Source organism: Acanthochromis polyacanthus, chromosome 1, assembly GCF_021347895.1.
Source record: "Acanthochromis polyacanthus isolate Apoly-LR-REF ecotype Palm Island chromosome 1, KAUST_Apoly_ChrSc, whole genome shotgun sequence".
NCBI lineage: Eukaryota > Metazoa > Chordata > Actinopteri > Pomacentridae > Acanthochromis > Acanthochromis polyacanthus.
This window is the reverse complement of record NC_067113.1, coordinates 36,051,123-36,074,150: the sequence shown is the minus strand read 5'-3', so window position 1 is coordinate 36,074,150 and position 23,028 is coordinate 36,051,123. Positions and strand designations below refer to the sequence as shown.

The 23,028-nt window shown below is 40.1% G+C and overlaps 1 protein-coding gene across 2 annotated transcripts in view; it reads right to left on the bottom strand.

The window, feature by feature from the left end:
• Nucleotides 1-22,666, bottom strand: part of sptbn5 (spectrin, beta, non-erythrocytic 5) — a 68,671-nt gene extending 46,005 nt beyond the window's left edge. The window contains exons 1-26 of one of the 2 annotated variants that reach the window (XM_022211960.2): nucleotides 22,529-22,666; nucleotides 22,218-22,446; nucleotides 17,876-17,962; nucleotides 17,653-17,760; nucleotides 17,498-17,582; nucleotides 17,291-17,424; nucleotides 16,328-16,548; nucleotides 14,742-14,880; nucleotides 13,852-13,986; nucleotides 13,680-13,768; nucleotides 13,348-13,501; nucleotides 11,864-12,067; nucleotides 10,664-10,870; nucleotides 10,165-10,336; nucleotides 9,406-9,542; nucleotides 7,952-8,164; nucleotides 7,708-7,860; nucleotides 7,109-7,239; nucleotides 6,337-6,588; nucleotides 5,248-5,323; nucleotides 3,671-3,882; nucleotides 3,001-3,238; nucleotides 2,783-2,922; nucleotides 1,046-1,145; nucleotides 724-894; nucleotides 472-636 (exon numbers count right to left, since the gene is read on the bottom strand). In XM_022211960.2, coding sequence (XP_022067652.2) covers nucleotides 472-636; nucleotides 724-894; nucleotides 1,046-1,145; nucleotides 2,783-2,922; nucleotides 3,001-3,238; nucleotides 3,671-3,882; nucleotides 5,248-5,323; nucleotides 6,337-6,588; nucleotides 7,109-7,239; nucleotides 7,708-7,860; nucleotides 7,952-8,164; nucleotides 9,406-9,542; nucleotides 10,165-10,336; nucleotides 10,664-10,870; nucleotides 11,864-12,067; nucleotides 13,348-13,501; nucleotides 13,680-13,768; nucleotides 13,852-13,986; nucleotides 14,742-14,880; nucleotides 16,328-16,548; nucleotides 17,291-17,424; nucleotides 17,498-17,582; nucleotides 17,653-17,760; nucleotides 17,876-17,962; nucleotides 22,218-22,352 — 3,858 coding nt within the window. In that variant the 5' untranslated portion in view covers nucleotides 22,353-22,446; nucleotides 22,529-22,666. Of the gene's footprint in view, nucleotides 1-471; nucleotides 637-723; nucleotides 895-1,045; nucleotides 1,146-2,782; nucleotides 2,923-3,000; nucleotides 3,239-3,670; nucleotides 3,883-5,247; nucleotides 5,324-6,336; nucleotides 6,589-7,108; nucleotides 7,240-7,707; nucleotides 7,861-7,951; nucleotides 8,165-9,405; nucleotides 9,543-10,164; nucleotides 10,337-10,663; nucleotides 10,871-11,863; nucleotides 12,068-13,347; nucleotides 13,502-13,679; nucleotides 13,769-13,851; nucleotides 13,987-14,741; nucleotides 14,881-16,327; nucleotides 16,549-17,290; nucleotides 17,425-17,497; nucleotides 17,583-17,652; nucleotides 17,761-17,875; nucleotides 17,963-18,292; nucleotides 20,193-22,217; nucleotides 22,447-22,528 lie in introns of those variants that run through there. The other variant, XM_051944467.1, reaches the window with a different exon arrangement.
• Nucleotides 22,667-23,028: the final 362 nt, after the last annotated feature.

Here is a 23,028-nt window from a genome sequence, read left to right as displayed (position 1 = left end):
TGGGTCTCTGATCTGATAATAAAGTTTATATCTATCCATCCATCCACTGTGCTGGTCCTGGTCAGGTTCTCACCAAACATCTGGACTCCATCTGAGCCCGAATCAGTTATTTTCATCTGATCAAAGAACATGATTTTCAGTTATGCTGTACACTTCTAGCCAGTTCTGGACAGATTCTGACTCGTTTTAAACAATTCTTAGCTTGTTGTGGATTAGTTTTGAGAAATTTTCCACCAAATTTTAGTCAATTTTGTCCATTTTTTAAAACCTAGAACCTTAATTTTCAAAAATGTCTTGACAAAATGTTTGATCATTAATTGGAAGAAATATTTTACTGTTCCACTCAGAAGTGCAGAGGTGTACACTGTAAATACAGATTAAACGGTCTACATCTATCTGCAAACCCCCTGGTCCTACAGTGATTTAATTCTATAATACTAAACCCAGCTCCTCCTCCTCTCAGTGGTTTACCTGCAGCAGCTCCATCAGCTGCTCCTGTTGCCCCGCCTGCCTCAGTTTGTCTCCTCTGTCGGCCATCTTGTCCTGCAGCCTCCTCCAGCGGCTGCTGAGCAGAGAGGACGTCCTGCTGATGCTCTGACTGTTGTGATGCTCCTCAGCCAGCATCTCCTGTCCCAGCTGAACGCAGTAAGAGTTAGATGGACCATCAGAGAAGCAGCTGGCAGAAGTTCTTCACTAAACTGGAACCAGAGGGCGTCCGTTTACCTGAACCAGTCTGTCCAGCCACACCTGGTTGGCCTGCATCTCCTTCTCGGCCGCTTCGTGTTTCTTCAGCTTCCTGAGGATGTTTGTGGGGTCGCGGTACGACTCGTCTTCAGCCACCTTAAACTTCTCCTCCATCCACAGCAGCAGCTCCTCGGCGTCTCTCTGGAACTCCTGAAGCACAAAACACCAGAGAACTGACGGTATGCCCCAAAATGACAGAAAGAAATTAAGACATGAGATTATTTTGACGGTTGAAACGATGCAGAGCAGTGAAGTTAAAGATGTGAGGCTGTTTCAGTGGGTTTGCTGAAGATGAAGGTACCTGGTACTTCTTGGAGGCCAGCAGCAGGTTCCTCCTCTGCCTGCTGCTTTCCTTCAGCCTCTTGTTGGCCTTCTGGATGCTCTTGCTGCGCTCCTTGATGCTGAAAGACCACAACAACGCCCGTAACCACGGTAACCGTACACAAAGATGGAGACAGCAGCAGGCTCGAAACGCTCAGAAGATAAAACTAGAACTGATCCAGAATGACAATAAATTTGTCCAAGATGCTTTAAAAATCATCCAAAGACTTCAAATTTGTCCAAAATGACTTGAAAATTATCCAAAATTACAGAAAACTTTCCAGAAATGATCTAAAATGACAAAAATTTGTTCAGATTGACATGAAAATGGTCTAAAATGAATTGAAAATTATCCAAAATTGCAGATAATTTGTCCAGAATTACACAAAAGTTGTCAGAAATGACAAAAATCTTCACAAAATGACTCAAAAATAGTCCAAACATGACTTAAATCTGTTCAGAATGATGCCTCTTCTAACCCTCATTGGATCATGGATCTTTTCCAGGACATTTTAAACACTTTTCATTTCATTTGGAACAAATTTGTATCATTTTAGATCCTTTCTGGAAGCTTTTCTGTAGTTCTGGATCCTTTTTGAAGCGTCTTGGACAATAAGGGTTTGGAAGCAATAAAGTATTACAGAAATTATATAAAACTTAGTTCAGATTGTTTGTGGGTTAGCCCACTCTGCTTCTGACCCTCTCATTTCATTTTTGATCATTTCCAGTTCATTCTGAACAGATTTAACCCCTTAAGCTTCAGTGTACCGCCGGTGGTACACCTACTAATTTGCATAGGAATTTCAAGAATGTCCGACGGCTGCAAACACGATTATACAAACACTATACACCGATGGAAAGCTTAGATTCTCATGAATCCGCCGGTATAAACCACTTTCAGATGTGATTACCACAGCGGGTGAGAAAAACACATTTGTCCGACAAAAACAAATATCCATCCATCCGTTCTCTATACACGGCTTCAACGCACACAGCGCGACTCACATTTCCGGGTTTATTATTACACACAAAAAAAAAGATTCCATAAAAAACGGCCATAATCCAACCTTTTACATCAGATGACACAAGCCAGTAAAATATTTGATCCAAAACATGTCCTGAAGTCGGTATAAAATCCCCGAATCGGTCATTTTCACGGAAATGCACCTCGCGATGCCCGTCCAATATTCCCTGTATTTTTCGTAATTTTTTTTATTTAAAAATAGAATATTAGCGATTTTTTGTACTGAAAACGGCTGGAATTGACTGAAGCTTAAAGGGTTAAGTAACTTCAGACAATTTCTGAGTCATTTTGGACACATTTGGACCATGTTAAAGCATAAAGGTTTGGAAGCAGAGCGGTCTGTAGTTTTCAGTTAATGTGTAATGACATCCCTTCAGTTCTTTATGGGAGCCTAAGTTTTTTGCAAAATAGTCTAATAAAATCTTTACTTCTTTGAAGAACAATGCCTTTGAATTAACGGTTAACTTGTAGAAAAGAAACAAAATGTAGAGCGATGTTATTTTACGTTGATGTTTTTATCTGTAGCACTTTGAGATTTGGTTTTCAAATGTAAAGTGCATTATAAATTAAACTTAATTATTATTATTTTTATCATGTGTATCTGCTCATCCATCCATGGTCAGTATCTAAAATCAACTCAACACGTTCACAAACTAAACGACACTCTGCCTTCCAGATGTTTCCGTTCCTTACTGTTTAGCAGCGTAGTGCTGTTGGTCAATCAGTTCTTTGCTGCGTTCGCTGAAGTTGTCCACCCGCTGGTCCAGAGCCTTCAGGAGACCTTCCAGCTCCTCCTGCCGGCCCAGCAGGCTGTGAACACTGTCCACCGAGTCCTGCATCGATCAACACCAATCAATCAATAGCTCTGTTCAGATTCACATTTAGTGGTGCACTCTCAGCATCGTCCTCACCCCGACGTCTTTGACCCTCAGCCGGGCTTCGTGTCCGGACAGCGTCGCCTCGATTCGATCTCCTTCCTGGTTCAGCCTCTGTAGCTCCACCCCCTGCTCCAGACGCTGCTTTTTATTGGTCCACAGCCTGTCCAGCTCGGACCAATCAGAGCCGAGTTCCTTCAGGGTTTGCTGGATGTCGACGCCACCGGTCGAACCCTGATGGAGGGATTTACCCAACTTCTCCATCTCCTTCAGCCTGAGAGTCCACAAACAGTCCAAATTAACTCTGAAAAGTACTACAAACTTGTTCTGAAGTGTGCAAAATAACTCAATAACTGTCCAAAAATACAAAAACTGTCCAAAAGAACTAAAAGATGATTCTAAATTACTTGAAGGTCATGTACAGCTACTTTAAAATATTCAAATTTACTCACAAAAACCTCAAAAAAATATTTTAAAAAAAAAGAAGCTAATGCTAAAAAATCTACCTAAATAATCTGCTGCAAGAAAAAACTTTTTTTTGGAAGGTCTTATATTAAAAACAGTTAATTTTAAAATCAAACTGAGTATTCCCAGAGATGCCCCACATCCTGAAGTACATGTTTTATTTCTAGAAACTGCCTGCTCTAACCGTCCTCTCTACCTGACCGCTTTAACTGAATGTATTTCTTTGTGTCTTCAGCTCCACCTGCTCCTCTGCTCCTCCATCTCCAGCCTCAGCTCCTGGTGTTGCTCCAGCAGAGCTACAGCCGAGGCCACGTCTCCGGCCGACTCCTCCTGCAGGAGGCGCTCCTGGACCGACCCCGCCCAGCGCTGCAGCTCCTTGGCCTGCTGCTGGAAGCTCTGCAGCCGGCGGGCGTCCTCCAGGTGGCGCTGTCTGTCTGCTGCCCGACGCTTCACCTGAGGAACAACCGTCAGTATTGCTGCACTTTAAACACACACGGAGTAAAGATTAAGAACAGTTTCATAATTAAGCTGTCGATTATTTTCTGGAATACTCGATCAGCTGTTTGGTCTCTTAATAATCCCAAAGACAGACAAGAGTCTGTAGCCTGCTGAGCTACAAAAACCGCCAATAAACTAGAGCTAAAAATCAGGATTCATTCACGTTTTCTGTCTGGCTTTACATTGGAACTTTATAAATGACTGGAAGAGGTTTCTCCAACTAACTAATACTGTAACTGTTGATTATTTTCTGTACTAATCAGTCAGCTGTTTGGTCTCTAAATGGTCCCAAAGAGAGAGAAAAGTGTCTCCAATCTGCTGAAATACAAAAATCTCCATCTGAACGTCACATGACAACTAATCTGACAAAAATGTATCCTGATTGTAAAACCTGCTGGAGGCGACTAATTCAGAGCTAAAAATCAGGAATCATTAATATATTCTGTCTGGAACTTTATGAACGGTTTGAAGAGGGTTCTCTAACTGAATAATGCAGTAAATGTTGATTATTTCCTGGATTAGCCGATCAGCTGTTTAGTCTGAGTTGACAAATGTCTTGTTTTGTCCAAAGATCTTCAGTTTATTGTCACAGAAGTAGAAAGAAAAGTGCAAGCAGCAGATACACACGTGGACAAAATTGTTGGTACCCCTCAGTTAAAGAAGGAAAAACCCACAATTCTCACTGAAATCACTTGAAACTCACAAAAGTAACAATAAATAAAAATTTATTGAAAATTAAATAATCAAAAACAGCCATTACTTTTGAATTGTTGATTAACATAATTATTTAAAAAAACAAACTAATGAAACAGGCCTGGACAAAAATGATGGTACCTCTATAAAAGATTGAAAACTATTTGACCAGAGTGACATGATTAACTCAGGTGTGTCATTTAATTGACATCACAGGTGTTTCCAAACTCATAATCAGTCAGTCTGCCTATTTAAAGGGAGACAAGTAGTCACCCTGCTGTTTGGTGAAAAGGTGTGTACCACACTGAACATGGACAACAGAAAGCGAAGGAGAGAATTGTCCCAGGACATCCGAAAAAAAATTATAGACAAACATCTTACTTTTGTGAGTTTCAAGTGATTTCAGTGAGAATTGTGGGTTTTTCCTTCTTTAACTGAGGGGTACCAACAATTTTGTCCACGTGTGTATTAGACCGTTTTTCATTCCAAAGCTGCTCAAACCGGTTAATTAATTACCAGAGGAGTTGGTGATCAAGATCTAACTAATAACCTGCTGCAGCTCCTGGGCTAACGGTGTAAATTCTGACCTATTTTCCTCCAGTCCATAGATGAAGAAGTGAATCCTACCTGCTTCAGAAGAGCCTCCAAACCTCGAACCTCCTCCATGATGGCGGCACTTTCTGCTGGACTGCAGTCCTGCTTCCTGGAAAACACAAAACCGTCATCAGGGACTCGCAGGTCCATCAAACTCTGCAGCTTCTTTTAACAAACACACACTTCAGCTGGCAGACATGAAGAAGGCTCAATTCCACTTTCTAGAAATGTCACTTCATCGTTCAAACGTTTTCCGTCAAGACAGAAAACAGAAATATTGACAGCTTCTTTTAGGTCCTTAAAGAGGCTTGACAAACAATAGCAGCGACATTTCACATGCATGTTTTATGGAAATTTAAATTTACATCACAAATGTCAGTTTACATTTTCTGTGTAAATTACTCTAAATCTGACTAAAAAGTGTTGAATCTTTTAAATCACTCAATGAATGCCCAAAAATACAACAAGTGTCTCAAATACCTGAAAAATAAATGTCAGAAACAATAAATAAAAAACTTGAATGACTCAAAACTGTGACAGTCTCATAAAAATTCACTAAAAATCAAAATTTAAAATGTATGATGGAGGATCACCACAGGAGACAAAAGACGCCCATAATAACTAGAAAGTGTTTAGAAATTACTTGAAATTCCTCCATAATAACTTTTAAAGTTACAAAAGTGTCACACATGGACAAAAAGTGGCCAGAAAACATTCAAAATTAGTCAAAATTTACTGTAAACCTCACTAAAACGAATGTTGGAAATTATAAAAAATAACTCAAAAGCCCAAATTTATTTAAAAAAAATTGTCCTGAATACCTGTAAACTTGAAAGAATATTTGCCAAAAACAATCTACAAAAAGGTGAATGACTCAAAACTGTGACATCACACGACTGAACATAAAAAGTTACCATAAATCTAAATTTGTTTTGTGGATGAAGATTTTTGGGCTTGATTGTTCATATTTGGACCTTATTCAGGGGATTGTCAACAAATAAACACCAAATTATTTAGTTGAGGATAATATTAAATGTGTTTAGCAAAGACTACTTTTCTGTTGAACTCTGCTGCAGACCCACAGAGACCCTGCTTCAGCCCTACAGAGGGAAGAACACTCACATCTTGGCGATGCTCTTCAGGTAGGAGATCTTCCCCTCCAGGACCTGGATGTCTCTGAGGGCCTGGCTCTGGTTCTTCTCCTCGTTCTGCAGAGTGAAGGAGCTGCAGCCGACGTCCACGGCGTTCATCTGGGACATCTGAGACTGAAGCTGGGCTTTAGCTTCTTCACAGCTCCGCAGGAACATCTGGACGTCGGCCGTACTCAGCAGCTCGTGACCTTTTTCATCCTTCAGCTGCTGGATTCGATCCCACCTGAAGGACAGAAGAACCAGAGTCACCTGAGGTCCACAAGAACCTGATCAATGCATGAACAAACCAACCAGTCCTCCACCACAACCTCCTGGTTCTGTACCTCCAGTAACTTTATTAAAGATCAGAGTTCTACCTTCATCCAGCTCCTTGAAGCTCATAGAGGTGGGTCCACATTTATCACTTTTAATGGACTTGATCCATCATTTCTGAGCCTCAGAACTTCATCAGTCCAGCAGACAAACATCTTAGTGAGACCAAAATGACTCAAAAATGTTCTGAAATGACTCCGTTTGTTCAGAATGATAAATAAAATGATAAATAAAATAGTCCAGATTCGGGTCCAAATAAAGAAGAATATCCAAATATTCGGCTCGAGAATGTGCTAGAACCCTCGGTCTGTAAATATTCATGCATGAAGCCAACAGCTTTAGTTCCAGCAGATATCAGCTGATCTGAGGAGGTCAGGCAGGAAGTTTGTCCACATTTGGCTGATTTATATGAAATGTTTTTGCTCCATCACCTGCTGGAGACTCTCCTCTGCCTGGCCTGGATCTCCTTCTGCTTACTGTGGCGACGCCTCACCAGCTCCTCCCCCAGTTTGATGATGTCATCCAGCTGGCCCCGCCCACTCACCAACTCAGTCAGGAAGTTCTGAAACACACAGACGAGGTCAATGTGGGCTGAATCCAGAACGTAAAGACGTCAGAGCCAGCGTGGTTTCAAATTATACCTCTGAATTTTTTAAAAAGAAATAACTGAAATTAGAAAAAAAAAAAAAACTTTTCTAACACTGAAGGTCAGGCAGAACCCCCCCAAAAACCTGATCTAATCAACCTTTACTGTCATTTAGCTGCGCACACAACCGTAGTGCCGGCAGAATGAGAAGGAGTTTCTCCAGGAACCCAATAAAAAGGAACAATCTAAAACACACACAACCCTGAGATGTCCGGAAGTTAAAATGAAATGGTGTGGTTAACGTGACTCTGTGAGATTACAATTTAAAACCACAACTAAGGTGCTGTTGTTTCCAGACAAAAAGAAAAAAATAAGCTGGAACTGGACTCTTAACACAGAGACTGACTTTAACATTCTTCATGCGTCACACAGTTCAGTCTTCACCTCATACTTGGCCTGAACGACTCCCAGATTGTCTCCGTCGGTGCTGAAGGTGTTCAGGATGTTCTCCTTGTCCTCCATCCACGACTCAAACTCCTGGCAGCTGTTGTAGAAGCGATGCAGACGCAGCGTTTCCTCCAGAATCCTCGTCTTCGACTGAAAACAAACACTTCAGATGTTACAGGAGAAGCTGCTCTTTATGCTTTAACTCTTCTGGACTACATTTCCCATGCTGCCCCTCTCTCACCTTCACCAGGCTGTACAGGGAGTTGTATTCCTGGTCCAGACCGGCCTGTGTCTCCTCCACCGTGTCTCTCTGGTACTGCAGGTCCGGCAGCCAGGCGGTCTGGATCTCCGTCGTGCTTCGACGCATCGAGCGGCTTCGCCTCGGACGACTCAGCTTCCTGCTCGGGCTTTCTGGCTCGCCATTGGTGGAGACAGGCGGGGTTGGGGGAGGAGCCTGAGCAGTGGAAGACATTGAAATTTTTAAGAGTCTTTGTCAAATTGTGGAACAGACACCCTCTCTATTTTTAAGACCAGGCTTAAAGCGTTCCTTTTTGACAAATCTTATAGTTGGGGCTGACTGGGTGACCCACAGAGGTTCGGCTTGTGTCTTCATTGTACAGCTGACTCCTTCTTGGACGTCCCTTCGTTCTGCCCCTAGTCATGCTGCTATAGGCCTAGGCTGCTGGGGGACTTTTCTTGACGCACTGAGCCCTTCTCTATCTACCTTTACATTTAATATGTATACCGTTATTGCAGTACATTCACTCTGTTTCCCCCTGTGCTATTTCTCCGAGTGTCCCTGGTCCCAGAGCTGGATGCTTCAGATCTGTGGTTGATGTTCCACCAGCTGGTCCAGTCTCCACCATGTCCACTGTGGGATGCTGCTACTGACCTTCCACCAGCCCTCTGCTTCCAATTCCCTTTTTCCACGAGTCAACTCTGCATCGCCTTCAATATACTGTTATGCTAACTTACATACTGTTTGAATTTTACTGCTAGCTATATAAGGAGTATGTTTAATGTCAGAGCCGTACATCATAAGAGTAAACTATGAGTCAGTTTTCAATGTTAGCTTATACTTTGTCTGTGTCACATATCCTGTCATGCATGTATTCAAATGTGTGTTGTGTTTTCCTTGCTTTCTCACCCCTCCCTCTTCTCCCATCCCTCCCCCTTGCCCTCTTCTGTCCTTCTCAACCCGCCCGGCCAGCAGGCAGATGGGTCCCCCCTATTAGAGCCGGGTTCTGCTCGAGGTTTCTTCCCTGTTAAAAGGGTGTTTTTCCTTGCCACTGTCGCCTTTGGGCTTGCTCTGGGGGTCAGGCATATGGGTTCTGTAAAGCGTCTTGAGACGATTTGACTGTAATTGACGCTATATAAATAAAATTGAATTGAATTGAATTGAAATTTAGGATATAAAATTTAATTTTATGAGTTTTAAGGCTGATCATCAACAATTAGAAAACTTTTTAATGTAGCACCTTTAAATATAAACATACAAGTGCACAGCCTCCTAAAATACAAAGATTCAGTCACATTAAGTGTTTATTACCACATAGATGTAATGTAATAACTTTTAGGGGCCTAATATGGAGCCCTGAGGAACTCTAGAAGTAACAGGATGACTGATTATTAGACACAGGCCATTAGAAAGCTGATTTACAGCGTAGTAATTATTGATTTGATTACTGATCGTACCGTGGCCGGCAGCAGGGTCAGGTAGGTTTTGGGGATGACCTGCTGGTTTCCTCGACTGTCTTTGGCCAGAACTTTGTCTTCGTCGGGCCCAGGGCCGACGATCGTCACCATCTCATTACGATCCCACGGGAACTGACCTGAAAATAGAGTTCAAGATTAGATTTGACATTTTACAGCACATGCATGTTAATATTATCCTTTTTTTCTCTGTACTTCCCCACTTTACTTCCTGTGAACATCAATCATTGTGAAACTCTTGCAGAACTAAATGTCAAGGTCACAAAACGGCGACAAAAAGACACAAAAGAAAGACAGAGGTGAGCAAAAATAAAGAGAAGCAAAACAAACAGATCCTGACTTCAAGCACACTGAGGAGAAACCACCTGAAGTAGATCACTGCTAGAGAGAAAATAACCATAAAGACACAGGAAAGAGATTAAAACTGACAGAAACACAAAATAAAGATGCAGATGACACTGATGAAGAGACAAATAACCACAAAGACACAGAAAACTGCTCAAAACACACCGAGAAAAACAAACGGCGACAAACTAGAAAGATGCACAAAATGAGGATCATTCCAGAAGGTGAGGACATTTAGGCTTCAAAACGTTGGAGAAACAAACCACCTCTTTTCCAGCGTTCTGCTCCATACTGATCAATAACAGGTAATAAACGATCAAAGCTTCCACATCAGCGGCAGTATTTCTATTCCATGTTTTATGTGTTGTTTGCTCTACCCTTGTGTTCATCCCTTACCTCGGCCGTATCTGAACCGGACCGTGGCTCTGCTCGGCTCGCTCTGAGGGGCGGAGCTTACAGAGCCCCTCCCACTCCGGGCTTTGGGTGATGAGGTCACAGCTGCTGGTCCCGCCTCCTCGTCGCTGGAAGAGTCGCTGTACTGGATCATCTTAATCTGCTGAGGTTCCGCCTACACAGGAAGTGAAACACCACCTCAGTTCTAGTGTCACTCTGAACCAGGCTGTCAAACATGCGGCCCGCGGGACAAAACCGATGTGTTCAGCTGTTTCAGTCAACAGGGCGGTTTAATGGAGGAACAGAAACATTTTTTACTGTTAAAAAGCTGCGACTGGAAAAGATGGAAGACAGGAACGCTGATAGAAAACCGTTAAACGCGTTAATGGATTTATTTTACCATCAATGCAACTGATTATTTCTAACAGCTGCACAATAAAACTATCAGACTTCATGATTTCCAAATAATGGATAACACACTCGATTAACAGCCTGAACTCACAGTCAGAGCCGTCAGCTGAGCGGCACTCTTGGCCTGCTCCGACAGCCTCTTTATCTCCGAGGCGTACGCCGACAGTTCCTTCTCCAGCCTCTGGTGGCGCTGCAGCAGCAGCCCGGTGCTCGACTCGTCCTTCCCATGATCCTCGCTGGTCAGCAGCGGCTTCCTGTCGCCCAGCCAGGAGTTAGCCTCGGCCACGTCTGCAAAGTACTGATCAGAAGAGGAGGAGTGAGGAGGAGTGAATGAACCCATCGATGGAGGAATGAGGACCATAAACTGAACTAATGGAGACACAGCAGGAGGAGAAGATACTGACTGGATGATTAAAAACAACACGTGACATCATCACAGGAAGTAAAAAACTGAAGAAATGTGAAAACAAATATCCTGTAAAGATCAGAAAGTAATTTAACAATAAGACAATCAAAAATTACACAACAGACCACTAGAACCCTGAACCCACAGAGCCTCCTTATCTGACAAATCCTGATTTTATCCTGATGGGAAAGAGGATATTAAATTATATTATTATACAATGACAACAAAAGAGACAAAAAAATGAGAAAGTTGAGAACAAAACTACAAAAATGAGACACAAAAAAACAAAAACGAGACACAAAACAACAAAAACGAGACAAAACTACAAAAATGAGACAAAACAACAAAAACGAGACACAAAACAACAAAAACGAGACACAAAACAACAAAAACGAGACACAAAACTACAAAAATGAGACATAAAACAACAAAAACGAGACACAAAACAACAAAAACGAGACATAAAACAACAAAAACGAGACAAAACTACAAAAATGAGACAAAACAACAAAAATGAGACACAAAACAACAAAAACGAGACATAAAACAACAAAAACGAGACACAAAACAACAAAAATGAGACACAAAACTACAAAAATGAGACATAAAACAACAAAAACGAGACATAAAACAACAAAAACGAGACAAAACTACAAAAATGAGACAAAACAACAAAAACGAGACACAAAACAACAAAAACGAGACACAAAACAACAAAAACGAGACACAAAACAACAAAAATGAGTCATAAAGCAAAAAAAATGAGCAACCATCACACAAATCAACTGGCAAACAACTAGCCTTAGCCCAGCGCTAACTGCTGCTAATTAAACTGGACTATGAGGTCATAATTTCTTCTCCTCTACCTGTAGTTCCATGTCTCACCTGTTTGATGGTGGTGGCGGCCTGCAGCCTGTTGCGCCGTGATGTCACTTCCTCTGTCAGCTGGCTCCACTGCTTCTTTAAGGTTCTGATCCACTTCTGGATGGCCCGCTGGCTCTCCTGGCTCTGCTTGGACATCAGGTCCTGACCCCGACCCAGAACCCCCTGGTACAGAGACTCCTGGGCCTGGAGCTCCGCCTCCAGCACCTGGCAGGAAGTAATCAGATTACTTCATTAAACTGAGCAGATTTTATCTACAGATGTTTTCAGGAATCCTGTGGAGAAAATACTTTAATTCAAGCCTTCAAAAACAAATCGTTCACCTAAAATGCTGACTTGCACACAGTAAATAATTAAGGTTAATCATTTGCACTGCAGATTTTTTAAAGCTTCTCTCCTTGAATTAGTTGATTTCTTTCTTTCTTCAACATTCATGTTTCATAATAACAATTTAGAACTAATTTATTTTGACCCTGAAGTGAGATTCAGAAATATTCTGTTTCATCCAATTAAAATGTGATATGACATCTTTTGACAAACTGATGTTGAAAAGAAGGAGCAGATAAATTAAACTTTCAGGACAGAATAAGCAGCATATAAAAGGGTATAAAATAGGCAACATTTTGTAGGTGTTGATGCCATCAACGCATTGGTCCAAGTGAGCAAATCTGTGTCTCTTTATGGTCACGTTCTGTCTCTTTGTGGTTGTTGTGCGTCTCTTCCTAATCATGTTGGTCACTTTGTGGTCATTTTGTGTCTCTTTGTTGTTATTTTGCGTGCTTTCGTGGTCGTGTTGTGTTTTTTGTGGTTGTTATGCATCTATTTGTGGTTGTTTTGTGTCTCTTTGTGGTCATTTTGTGTCTCTTTGTGGTTGTTATGCATCTATTTGTGGTTGTTTTGTGTCTCTCTGTGGTCATTTTGTGTCTCTTTGTGGTTGTTATGCATCTATTTGTGGTTGTTTTGTGTCTCTCTGTGGTCATTTTGTGTCTCTTTGTGGTTGTTATGCATCTATTTGTGGTTGTTTTGTGTCTCTTTGTGGTCATTTTGTGTCTCTTTGTGGTTGTTGTGCATCTATTCGTGGTTGTTTTGTGTCTTTGTGGCTATTTTGCGTGCTTTTGTAGTCATTTTGCTGAACATGTTTTATATGTAAAATAAAGTGACTGATTAAATATTCCAGTTTTAAGCTGAGATTTTACTGCGTTTGCTGACAGAAACATTTCTTTGTTTTTACAATTTCTGACTGATAACTGGTGTGGTTTTGGTGACACGTCTATTAAACCTAACAGCAGGTTCTAGAGGTCCTGATGTGACGCCCTGTGTACATGCATGAACACACAAACGGTCTAAAGCTGCTTTTATGTTAAGTTTTAATCCTGCATTGTTTACTAGCAGGCATTCTTTATTGCCACTTTGCTGCACATCGTCTATCTGTAGATGGAATGGAAGATGTGGAACATTGTGACTCCCAGTGTGAAGCTGAGTCTGACCTTGTGTTTGTGCTGAGCCAGCTGGATGTGGTTCAGGTCTCGTCCCAGTCCGGCGGTCTGCAGCTTCACCCAGCGTTCGTAGAGCCAGGCCTCCAGCTCCTCACCGTCATAGAAGAACTCAAAGAGCCGGAGCTGAGCCTCCAGCTGCCTCCTCCTGATCAAACAGAGGACAGACGGAGGCGTAAAGAATCTGCAGCTTAGAGGAGACAACTGAAGACAACAAAACGAGTCACAAAAAGAGAAAAACAAGACATGAAAAAGAAAAACGAGACACAACACGACAAAAACGAGACGCAAAGAAAGACTGCTTGGAGGAGGACAGAGAAGACAACCTGCTGCTGCTCAGAGACACCAGAGACTTGTACTGAGCGTCCAGAGCTCTCACTCTGCTCTGGATCTGCTGACCGTCTCTGACTTTCCCCTGGAGGACAGAAACAGGAATCAGACACAGCCTTCCCCTAAAAATACTCCCCAAACGTTGTGACATCTTAATCCTATCTGTACCTTGAGCGCTCTGCTGCTGATGGAGGCGATGGTTTCACCGTGAGAGGAGATCTGAGCTTCCAGAAGGTCCTGTTTCTGCAGCAGAGACTCCACCTCGGCCAGCTGCCTCCCCAGATCAGAGGAGCTCGCCTGGGACTGCACAGGACAGGAGAGTTAATTGGTGCTTCAAAGACTTATAACAGAATTCTGCTCCAGTGACGACATTCACAAAAATCTTAGTGTTTCTACTGGCTTTATTTTACTCTTTTTTTTTTCCAGTTTTTATATTAAAGCAGATTTTAACACTTAGCTAAAATAAAAAAGGAGAAAGAAGACAGAATAATCACCATACAAATGCATATGAACTAGCCAACAAAACCATCAATGCAAATCTGTGTCTCTGTCATCATTTTGCGTCTCTTTCTAGCCATGTTATGTCTTTGTGGGTATTTTGTGTCTCTGTGGTCATTCTGCACCTTTTTGCATCTCCTAGTCACTTTGCATCTCTTTCTAGTCATTTTGCATGATTTTGTGGTCATTCTGCATCTTTCTACAGTCATTTTGTGTCTCTTTATGGTCACTTTGTGCCTTTTTGCATTTCCTTCTAGTCATTCTGCATCTTTTTGCGGTCATTTTTGGCCTTTTTGTGTTGCTTTCTATTCTATTTCTGTTCTATTTTGTGTCTTTATGTGTATATTTTGAGTCTTTCTGTTGTCATTTCTTTCTTCCATTTTTCTGTTAAAGCAGATTTCTACACTCAGCTACAAAAAAAAAACATGAGAAAGAAGGAGGATCTTTAAACACAAACCAAGAATTAAATGACAGGAGGAACCAGAAAACAGGAGGTGAGTGAGGATCAGGTTCTGGGATTTCCTGCTGTTGGAGCTTTATTTAGTTCTTTATAAACTCACCTGCAGCTCTTTCAGCTCCTGGGAGACGAGCTCGATGTCTCTGAGGATGCTCAGAGTGTCGACTACATTTCCCAGCAGCCCCCTCTGCTCCTGGAGCTGCTGCAGCAGGTCCTTCCATCGGCAGCTGATGTTCTCCTCCCTTAGAAATGCACACAAATACACCAAAATCTATATTATAAAATATAATATAGAGAGCACACTGTGGAAAAAAATTCTGTTTTAGAATTAAACTTAAAAATATCAAAGTTCCAGAAAATAGACTGATTTCAAAATAATATTAAGCACAAACCTGTAACTGTATTTTTAGAAAATAATGTTTTGACAAAAAAAAAAAAAACTGTTTGAAATCCACAAATAAATCCTTTTTATTTAATCAATCAAAGTTTTAAATTCAAGTTTAATATTGTAAATAAATCTGTAACTTATGATACAATTAGAGAAAATAAAGAAAGCTTTGATTTTGTGATTTTACATACATTTTTTTTATAAATGACGTCTTTCTAAAACTAGAGATTTTCACAACAAAAAATGCTGAAAAAAATGTTTTTATTAATGTATAATTATCATTAAGCTTCTGTCACATTCATATATACGTGTCTGATTAATATTATGTATTACGGGTAATTTGCCTTTTTCACTTTGATTTATTAAAAAGACAAAAAGTTATCTTGTGTAGAAAACCAAATGTTATTGATAATTGACTGTACTTTTTTATATCACTGATCATTTACTATATTTTTCTGTTTTCTTATTGATAATTCATTGTATTTTTTGTTTTTACATTATTGATCACTTAGTGTATTTTGATGATTTTTATTATTGATAATTTACTGTATTTGTTGTTTATATTGATAATTTATTGTATTTTCATGTTTTTATATTATTGATCATTTAGTGTATTTTGATGATTTTTATTGTTAATTTAGTGTATTTTTCTGTTTTTCATTGATCATTTACAATATATTTGTTGTTTTAATTACTGATAATTTACTGTAATTTTCATTTTTTTATCATTGATCATTTACTTTATTTTTCATTTTATTATTGATAATTTATTGGATTTTTTGCTTTTATATTATTGATCATTTAGTGTATTTTGATGATTTTTATTATTAATAATTTACTATATTTTTCTGTTTTTATTATTGATAATTCATTGTATTTTTTGTTTTTATATTATTGATCAGTGTATTTTGATGATTTTTATTATTGATAATTTATTGTATTTTCATGTTTTTATATTTATGATTTAGTGTATTTTGATGATTTTTATTGTTAATTTACTGTATTTTTATGTTTTTTCATTGATAATTTACAGTATATTTTTATGTTTTTATCATTGATAATTTATTGTATTTTTATGTTTTATATTATTGATCATTTAGTGTATTTTGCTGATTTTTATTGTCGTTAATTTACTGTATTTTGATGTGTTTTTAATGATATTATTTGCTGGATTGCAGCATTTTTCTTGCATTCCAGCTGCCATAATACCCATTATTTCAGATTTTTATTTTCCACTGCACACACTAAAACTGCTCATAAACAGTTAAAGTCAAACCCAGAATGTCCGTCCTGGCTCCTACCTCCTAATGACCTGCTCCTTGCTGTGGTAGTTTCCTCTCTGGATGGATTTAGCCATGTCTCTGAGGGCCGTGAAGCGAGGCTCTCTGGCCAGAGCGTCGGTGGACAGAGCCTCCAGACGCCGACCGGCCGCCACAGCCTCCTCCAGCGTGGACAGGCCTCGGATGTCCTGCCTCCGGATCAGACGCAGCGTGTCCTCCAGGTAACCCTCCCTCAGAGCCGCCTGACAGCAGGAAAATGTACAGATTCAGGTTTTAAGGAGCTCATCCTGACCTCCAACTGATCACAGAGCCACACACAGGACATTTATTTTAGATTTAAACCACTTCATTCATCTCAGAAGGGAAATTAAGTTCTTAGAGCAGCTGGATGCTAAATAAAGGGGTAAACAATGAATTTTTAACGCACTGGTCCAAGGGAGGAAATCTGTGTCTCCTTTATGGTACGTTGCATCTTTTTGAACCTTTGTAGTTATCTCTTTGTGGTCATTCTGTGTAATTTTGTGGTCATTCTGTGTCTTTTTGTGGTCATTTTGTGTCATTTTTTGGTCATTCTGTGTCTTTTTGTGGTCATTTTGTGTCATTTTTTGGTCATTCTGTGTCTTTTTGTGGTCATTCTGTGTCTTTTTGTGGTCATTCTGTGTCTTTTTGTGGTCATTTTGTGTCTTTTTGTGGTCATTCTGTGTCTTTTTGTGGTCATTCTGTGTCTTTTTGTGGTCATTTTGTGTCATTTTTTGGTCATTCTGTGTCTTTTTGTGGTCATTCTGTGTCTTTTTGTGGTCATTCTGTGTCTCTTTGTAGTTATTCTTTATCTCTTTGTGGTCATTTTGTGTCTCTTTGTAGTTATTCTTTATTTCTTTGTGGTCATTCTGTGTCTTTGTGGTAATTTTTCAATGAATCAGAGAAAGAGTCTGATGAAGTTTGAAGGTGTTTATTAAATAATCTACAGTCAGGACAGGTGTTTACCTTCCTGTTGAACTTCTGGGCCAGCTGCTCCAGGTTCTCCAGGCGGAGCAGCGCCTCCTGCAGGGCTCGTTCTCGCTCGTGTTCAGCTCTCTCCAGTAAAACCCAACTCTTCTCGATGTCCCTCAGGGTTTTACCTTCACAAACACACAACAATGAGCTCTGGCATCATCAGTGTTCTACATTAAAGCCATCAGACGTGCCGTTTACCTTCTGGAGGATTGTAGGCCCGCTGGTTGTTGGCTGCCAGCTGAGTCTTCAGGCTGAACAGGTGAGCTTCAATCGCTCCTCGTTCCTGGAAAACAACGTTTAAGCTCAAGGCTGAGCAGTGAACAGAATAAAGAGTCCAGAGAGTGATATCTGACCTGGTATTTAGGAGGTTTCTCCACAGTTCTGTAGGTTTTAAAAGCCGTCATCAGTGTCTGCATCTCTCTCAGAGAGTTGGGGAATCTTCTGTCATTCAGCTGCACCACCTTCAGTCAATAAAGCAGAAAATAATCACAAAAACTTAATAAAAATGTATGCATGGACTTCCAAAGTGCCTCAGTTACACACTGACCGGCTGCAGGATTAAAACTGACTTCCTACCTTGGTTTTGATCCAGTGAAGCAGATCTGACACCATCCTCTCATACTGGACCTTCATAGCATCCAGCTCCATCAGCAGCCCCACAATCTGCAGAGAACATCAGTGATGGAGAGGGAAATCCTGCATTACTCTGCAAAAGTAAAACACCTGAGACTGGGAGCTGTACGGTTTTTAGTTAAAGTGTCACATTCATGTCACATTCATGTCACAAATCTAATCTCACCAATGCAACGTCAGAAAAACCACTCTAACCTTCAATAAAACTAGTTAAAGAACACAAAGACGGAGATAGCTGCAGCCTCAAAATGCTCAGAAGATAAAAATTAAAACGTTTGCGACAATAAATAACAAAAATAAACCTTCATTTACGTGAGGCTCTAAAAGCAGCAGAGCGGGACGATCTTTGAAGTCACAAACCTTGAACCAGGAAGTGTTGGAAGATTCTCTCCTGTACTTCCTCTTCACCCACAGTCCACTGAGACTCCCTCCTACTGACATGATGTCACCTGCAGCTCATCACACACCTGAACACACCTGGACGCTCCTTTGACTGCTTCAGACGTCATTTAACACTTTGTACCCGTTTACCAACAGAAACCACTACAGATGCTGTCTACGTTAAAAACACCTGAGGATCCTCCAGTTTGAGTCCTGTTGAAACCTCTGAACACACCTGAAGCTACAACTACACCTGTATCAGTGCTGATGGATGAAAAGTACACCTGGACACTCTACCTGTGACACAGCTGGTCAGGTGAACCCCTGGAGCTGGACATACCTCCACCCATCACAGAACAACATCAGGCAGATCAATCAGTCAATAGATGGATGAAAACAGCTTTATCCTGCATTTACATTAGAGCCAACCCACTCAGTACAACAACTATATTCTGGTTATTTATTATGATGAATTAACAGCATTTTCTTGATTAAATGTACGTTTTTAGGAGTTCTACTATTTCAGATAGTATTGACCACCACTGATTATGTTTTTAATAGAATAATTTTCACATTTTCTGGAGCTACTTCCATTGTTAAATTATTTTGAACTGTTTTTGAAATGGTTCACTCTTTATTTTTAGTGATTCCAACATGAACAGAGCTCTAATCACCATCTACACCCAATATTATAAATAAGTCATACTTAAATAAAATATCTATTAATTTAACCATTTCCTCTCTTAGCTAAAGCTATAACAACGATTAAACTTTCATTTTTAGCCATTCCACTGACATTAACTGAGCTACCATCTACATCCAATATTACAAAATATTGACACTTAAGATAAAGTTTAATAAATAAGCCATCATTTTAACTATTTCCCCCATTATCTACACCTATAACAATGATTAAACTTTTACTTTTAAGTCAGAAATTAACATTAATTCAGCAATATAGATTATTCTCAAGTACTTCATTGAGTTATTCTAATGAATAATATACATTATTCTGCACAATTAGTACTCTTTCTTTGGGTAGTTTAAGTATATTTTAATGCCAAGACTTGAATCATTTTACATAGAAAGAGTACTTCTTCCACCTGTCTGTACTGAAACAGTTTATCCACCATTTTTAGACAATTTTACTTCCATTTATAATCACTGAAGACGTTGGAATCTCCACAGCTGCAGTCAGAAATTCACCCAAAGCTCATAAACTCGACTCTTCCATCCAACACGACGACAAACGTGAAGCTGAAAGTGTCTCGGTCGCTTTAACTTTCCATGAACGAAGAGACACTTTCACTCCTGCAGCTCCGACAACAAACGGCTTCCTGCTCCGACAACAAAACAACAACAACAAACGGCTTCCTGCTCCAACAACAAAACAACAACAACAAACGGCTTCCTGCTCCGACAACAAAACAACAACAACAAACGGCTTCCTGCTCCGACAACAAAACAACAACAACAAACGGCTTCCTGCTCCAACAACAAAACAACAACAACAAACGGCTTCCTGCTCCGACAACAAAACAACAACAACAAACGGCTTCCTGCTCCGACAACAAAACAACAACAACAAACGGCCCTTAAATCCAGTTAAACCTCCAGTTTCTCCTGGTTATAAGGGAGCAGACGGCAGGTAAAGGTGAGCAGCTTCTGAATGAACGTTTCCTCCTCCAGCAGCCTCTCAGCATGTGTGAGCTCTGATCTGATTAGCTTAGCATCTGTAGCTCCGCCCACAAGGAAGTAGACCAGGTAGAAAAGTCAACCACCGGCGGCTGCATCACCAGGACTAAGATATGTCAATACAAACGCTTTATAAGAGGATTATTAGAGATTATTAGAAGTTCTGCACCTTTCTACAAGAAGAAAATCACACGAGTTGGTTCATTTTGTGTCTTTGTCGTTATTTTGTGGTGTTTTTTGGTCCTTTGGTAGCCGTTTTCTGTAAGTCTGCAGCATCTTCTGCTGATTATTTTCTGGATTAAACAATTAATTGAGCTATAAAATGCAAGAAAATGGTGAAAAATGTTGATGTGTGTTTCCCAAAGTAGGAAACAAAGATGAAAAAGCAGAAAATATTCACATTTAAAAGGCTGAAATCACAATTCTTTAAAAATTATTCAAATTAAGCAAATGAAGAGTTCCTATAGACACAATTGTAGATTGTGAAGATATTTGTAGTCACTCTTATCATTTTATGGGCAAAATGTTTCATCATTTAACTGAAACTGGACCACATTTAGGCTACAACTAATGATTTCTGTCATAACTGATTAGTTTGTCAATTATTTTCTGGATTAATTAATTAACTGAGCTATAAAATGTCAGAAAATGATGAAAAATGTCATTTTTTTGTTTAACAAAGCAGGAAAGAAATAAAAAAAACTGAAAATATTCATATTTAAGAAGCTGAAATCAGAGAATTCTAAAAATATTTTTTTACTCAAACCAAGTAATTTTTCCAACAACTCTCTGAAGACGTCATTTTAGTTTGGTGAAGATATTTCTCTGAATCCTTGAATAATCTCCTGATCAGCTCTGTGTGTTGTGGCTCTGCCTGCAGTCCTGAATCTAATCCAGCAGTAAATCCACCTGAAGCTGCTGGATTAGAGCTCAGTCTCTGCAGAGCCAGCAGCAGCCTGTAGGGGGCGGAACAGTCCACGGTATCAACACGAGAGACGCTTCTGGGATTTAAAAACTGACAGAAAACCTGTTCTAGATACGAAGCCTTTACACCAGATCTGAAGCTAAATGTAGTCAGGTCCTCTGGTATAATCAGTGATTAGTCGACTGTAATCAGATCAACGATTTGAAAGACAAACTACAGATTTTTCTCATATAGCAGATGTGACCTGATGTCTCCAAATCCAGCAGATCACATCTTATTCAGTCTTTGCTGTTTGAGCCTCTCAGACCCAGAGGATCTTTAATTCCTTTATAGCATGATGGAAAATTTTCTTTTTTCATAAGGCCTTTCCTTAAGATAAGATAAGATAAGATAAGATAAGATAAGATAAGATAAGATAAGATGATCCTTTATTACTCCCTGTGTCTGGGGAAATTTCCCATGTTACAGCAGCACACAGCATACAGTAGAGCAACAATATAATAAACATAATAACAATCACAATATGTTCAGGAGTGTAGGATGGAAAATGTGGCTTTGATTGCTTTGATTCCAGTTATTTTCTTATGTCCTGTCATTTGTTCAGTGTTTTGTCTGCTTTGTTTAACCCGTTCAATATTAGATTTAGAAAAGTGCTACCTAAAACAAACACATAAATATATAGAAGTTATTTTTGTTCTCTCTGCTGCATTTTGTATGAACAGATAAATAAAAGTTAGTTTGTTGTACCACTGGTTTGGAAAATCAGGAACTGTTTTGGTAATTAAATAATCACTTTAGCTTAATTAAAGAACAAATGTCAGATATGATCAAATACAGATACATATTATATAACTTCTTTATCTTTGTTGAATACGACTTTAAACTGAATCCAAAGATGTCATCTTAGATGTCAAATTATAAGGTTTTTAAATCCTGCAGAGAAGAAAACAGATTAATCACCTTGTCTATAAAATGTTAGAAAATTAAATGAGAATGATCATAAACGTCTCCTTCAAACTAAAATGATGTCTTCAGATGTCTGTTTAACCAAGAACTACAACAATTAATCAATTAGAGGTCAATTTTTTAATTAATCAACTATTTTGATCATTTTTGGAGCAATTTCTGGATAAAAACACTACGTTTTGTAGTTTCAGCTTCTGACATGTCAATATTTTCTGGTTTCTTTCCATTATGACAGTAAACTGAAACTCTTTGGTTCTATATTAATAATAGTGTTGCTCTGACCTTGTATTAATAATAACAATAATAATAATAAGTGACCTTGGCCAGCCTCTTCTGGAAGGTCTGTCCCTGCTTCATCTTGGAGAAGTAGTGGTAGTACAGCGACACGTAGGTCATGATGGACTTCTCGTCGGGGTGAGGCACCACAATGTCGTCCACGTCCAGCAGCTGCATGATGCCGAACTCTCGCTCCGCCAGGACGAAGGCGTGGCCCAGGTTACGGCGGGGGTCGTCGCCATGGAGACGCCGGTAGTCGAACAGGTCAGGCCTGGGATGGAGAGAGAGAGAGACAGGTTTACAACATTCAACATCTTTACATCTTCTGAGTCTAAACGTGTTCCATCTGCTACCGGTGGGCGTGGATCAGAGCGTTGAAGGCCAGACCGTCCCTCCAGCTGGAGGAAAAGTCCTGAACGTTGACGCCGTCGTAGCCTGAAGTCTTCCTCTGACACCAGATCAGCAGAGCCTCCTTGGCCGAGCGATGAGCGACGCTGCCTCCACCTCCAGCCTGAAGAGGAGATGAAATGGAAACAACCTCATTTATTGAAGCCGTTATTCATCAGCTCAGATTAAAACTGATCTGGGGTCAGCTCTGCACCTCCTCCAGGTCGATGGGTCCGATCTGGAACCTGAGGATGATGATCCACAGCAGACCCAGGATCAGCGTCCGGTCTCCGTCCACCACGTTCTCTGGACCAATCAGATCCACCCGAATCTGTCAGACACACATGGAGAGGAAACGAGGCTGGAAATGTTCTGCTGGTTCTCATAAAGTGAACGTTAAAGGAATATATGTGGGGTTAGACAGTTATTCAAGAAAATAATATGCAGATGATTCAAGACAACTAAA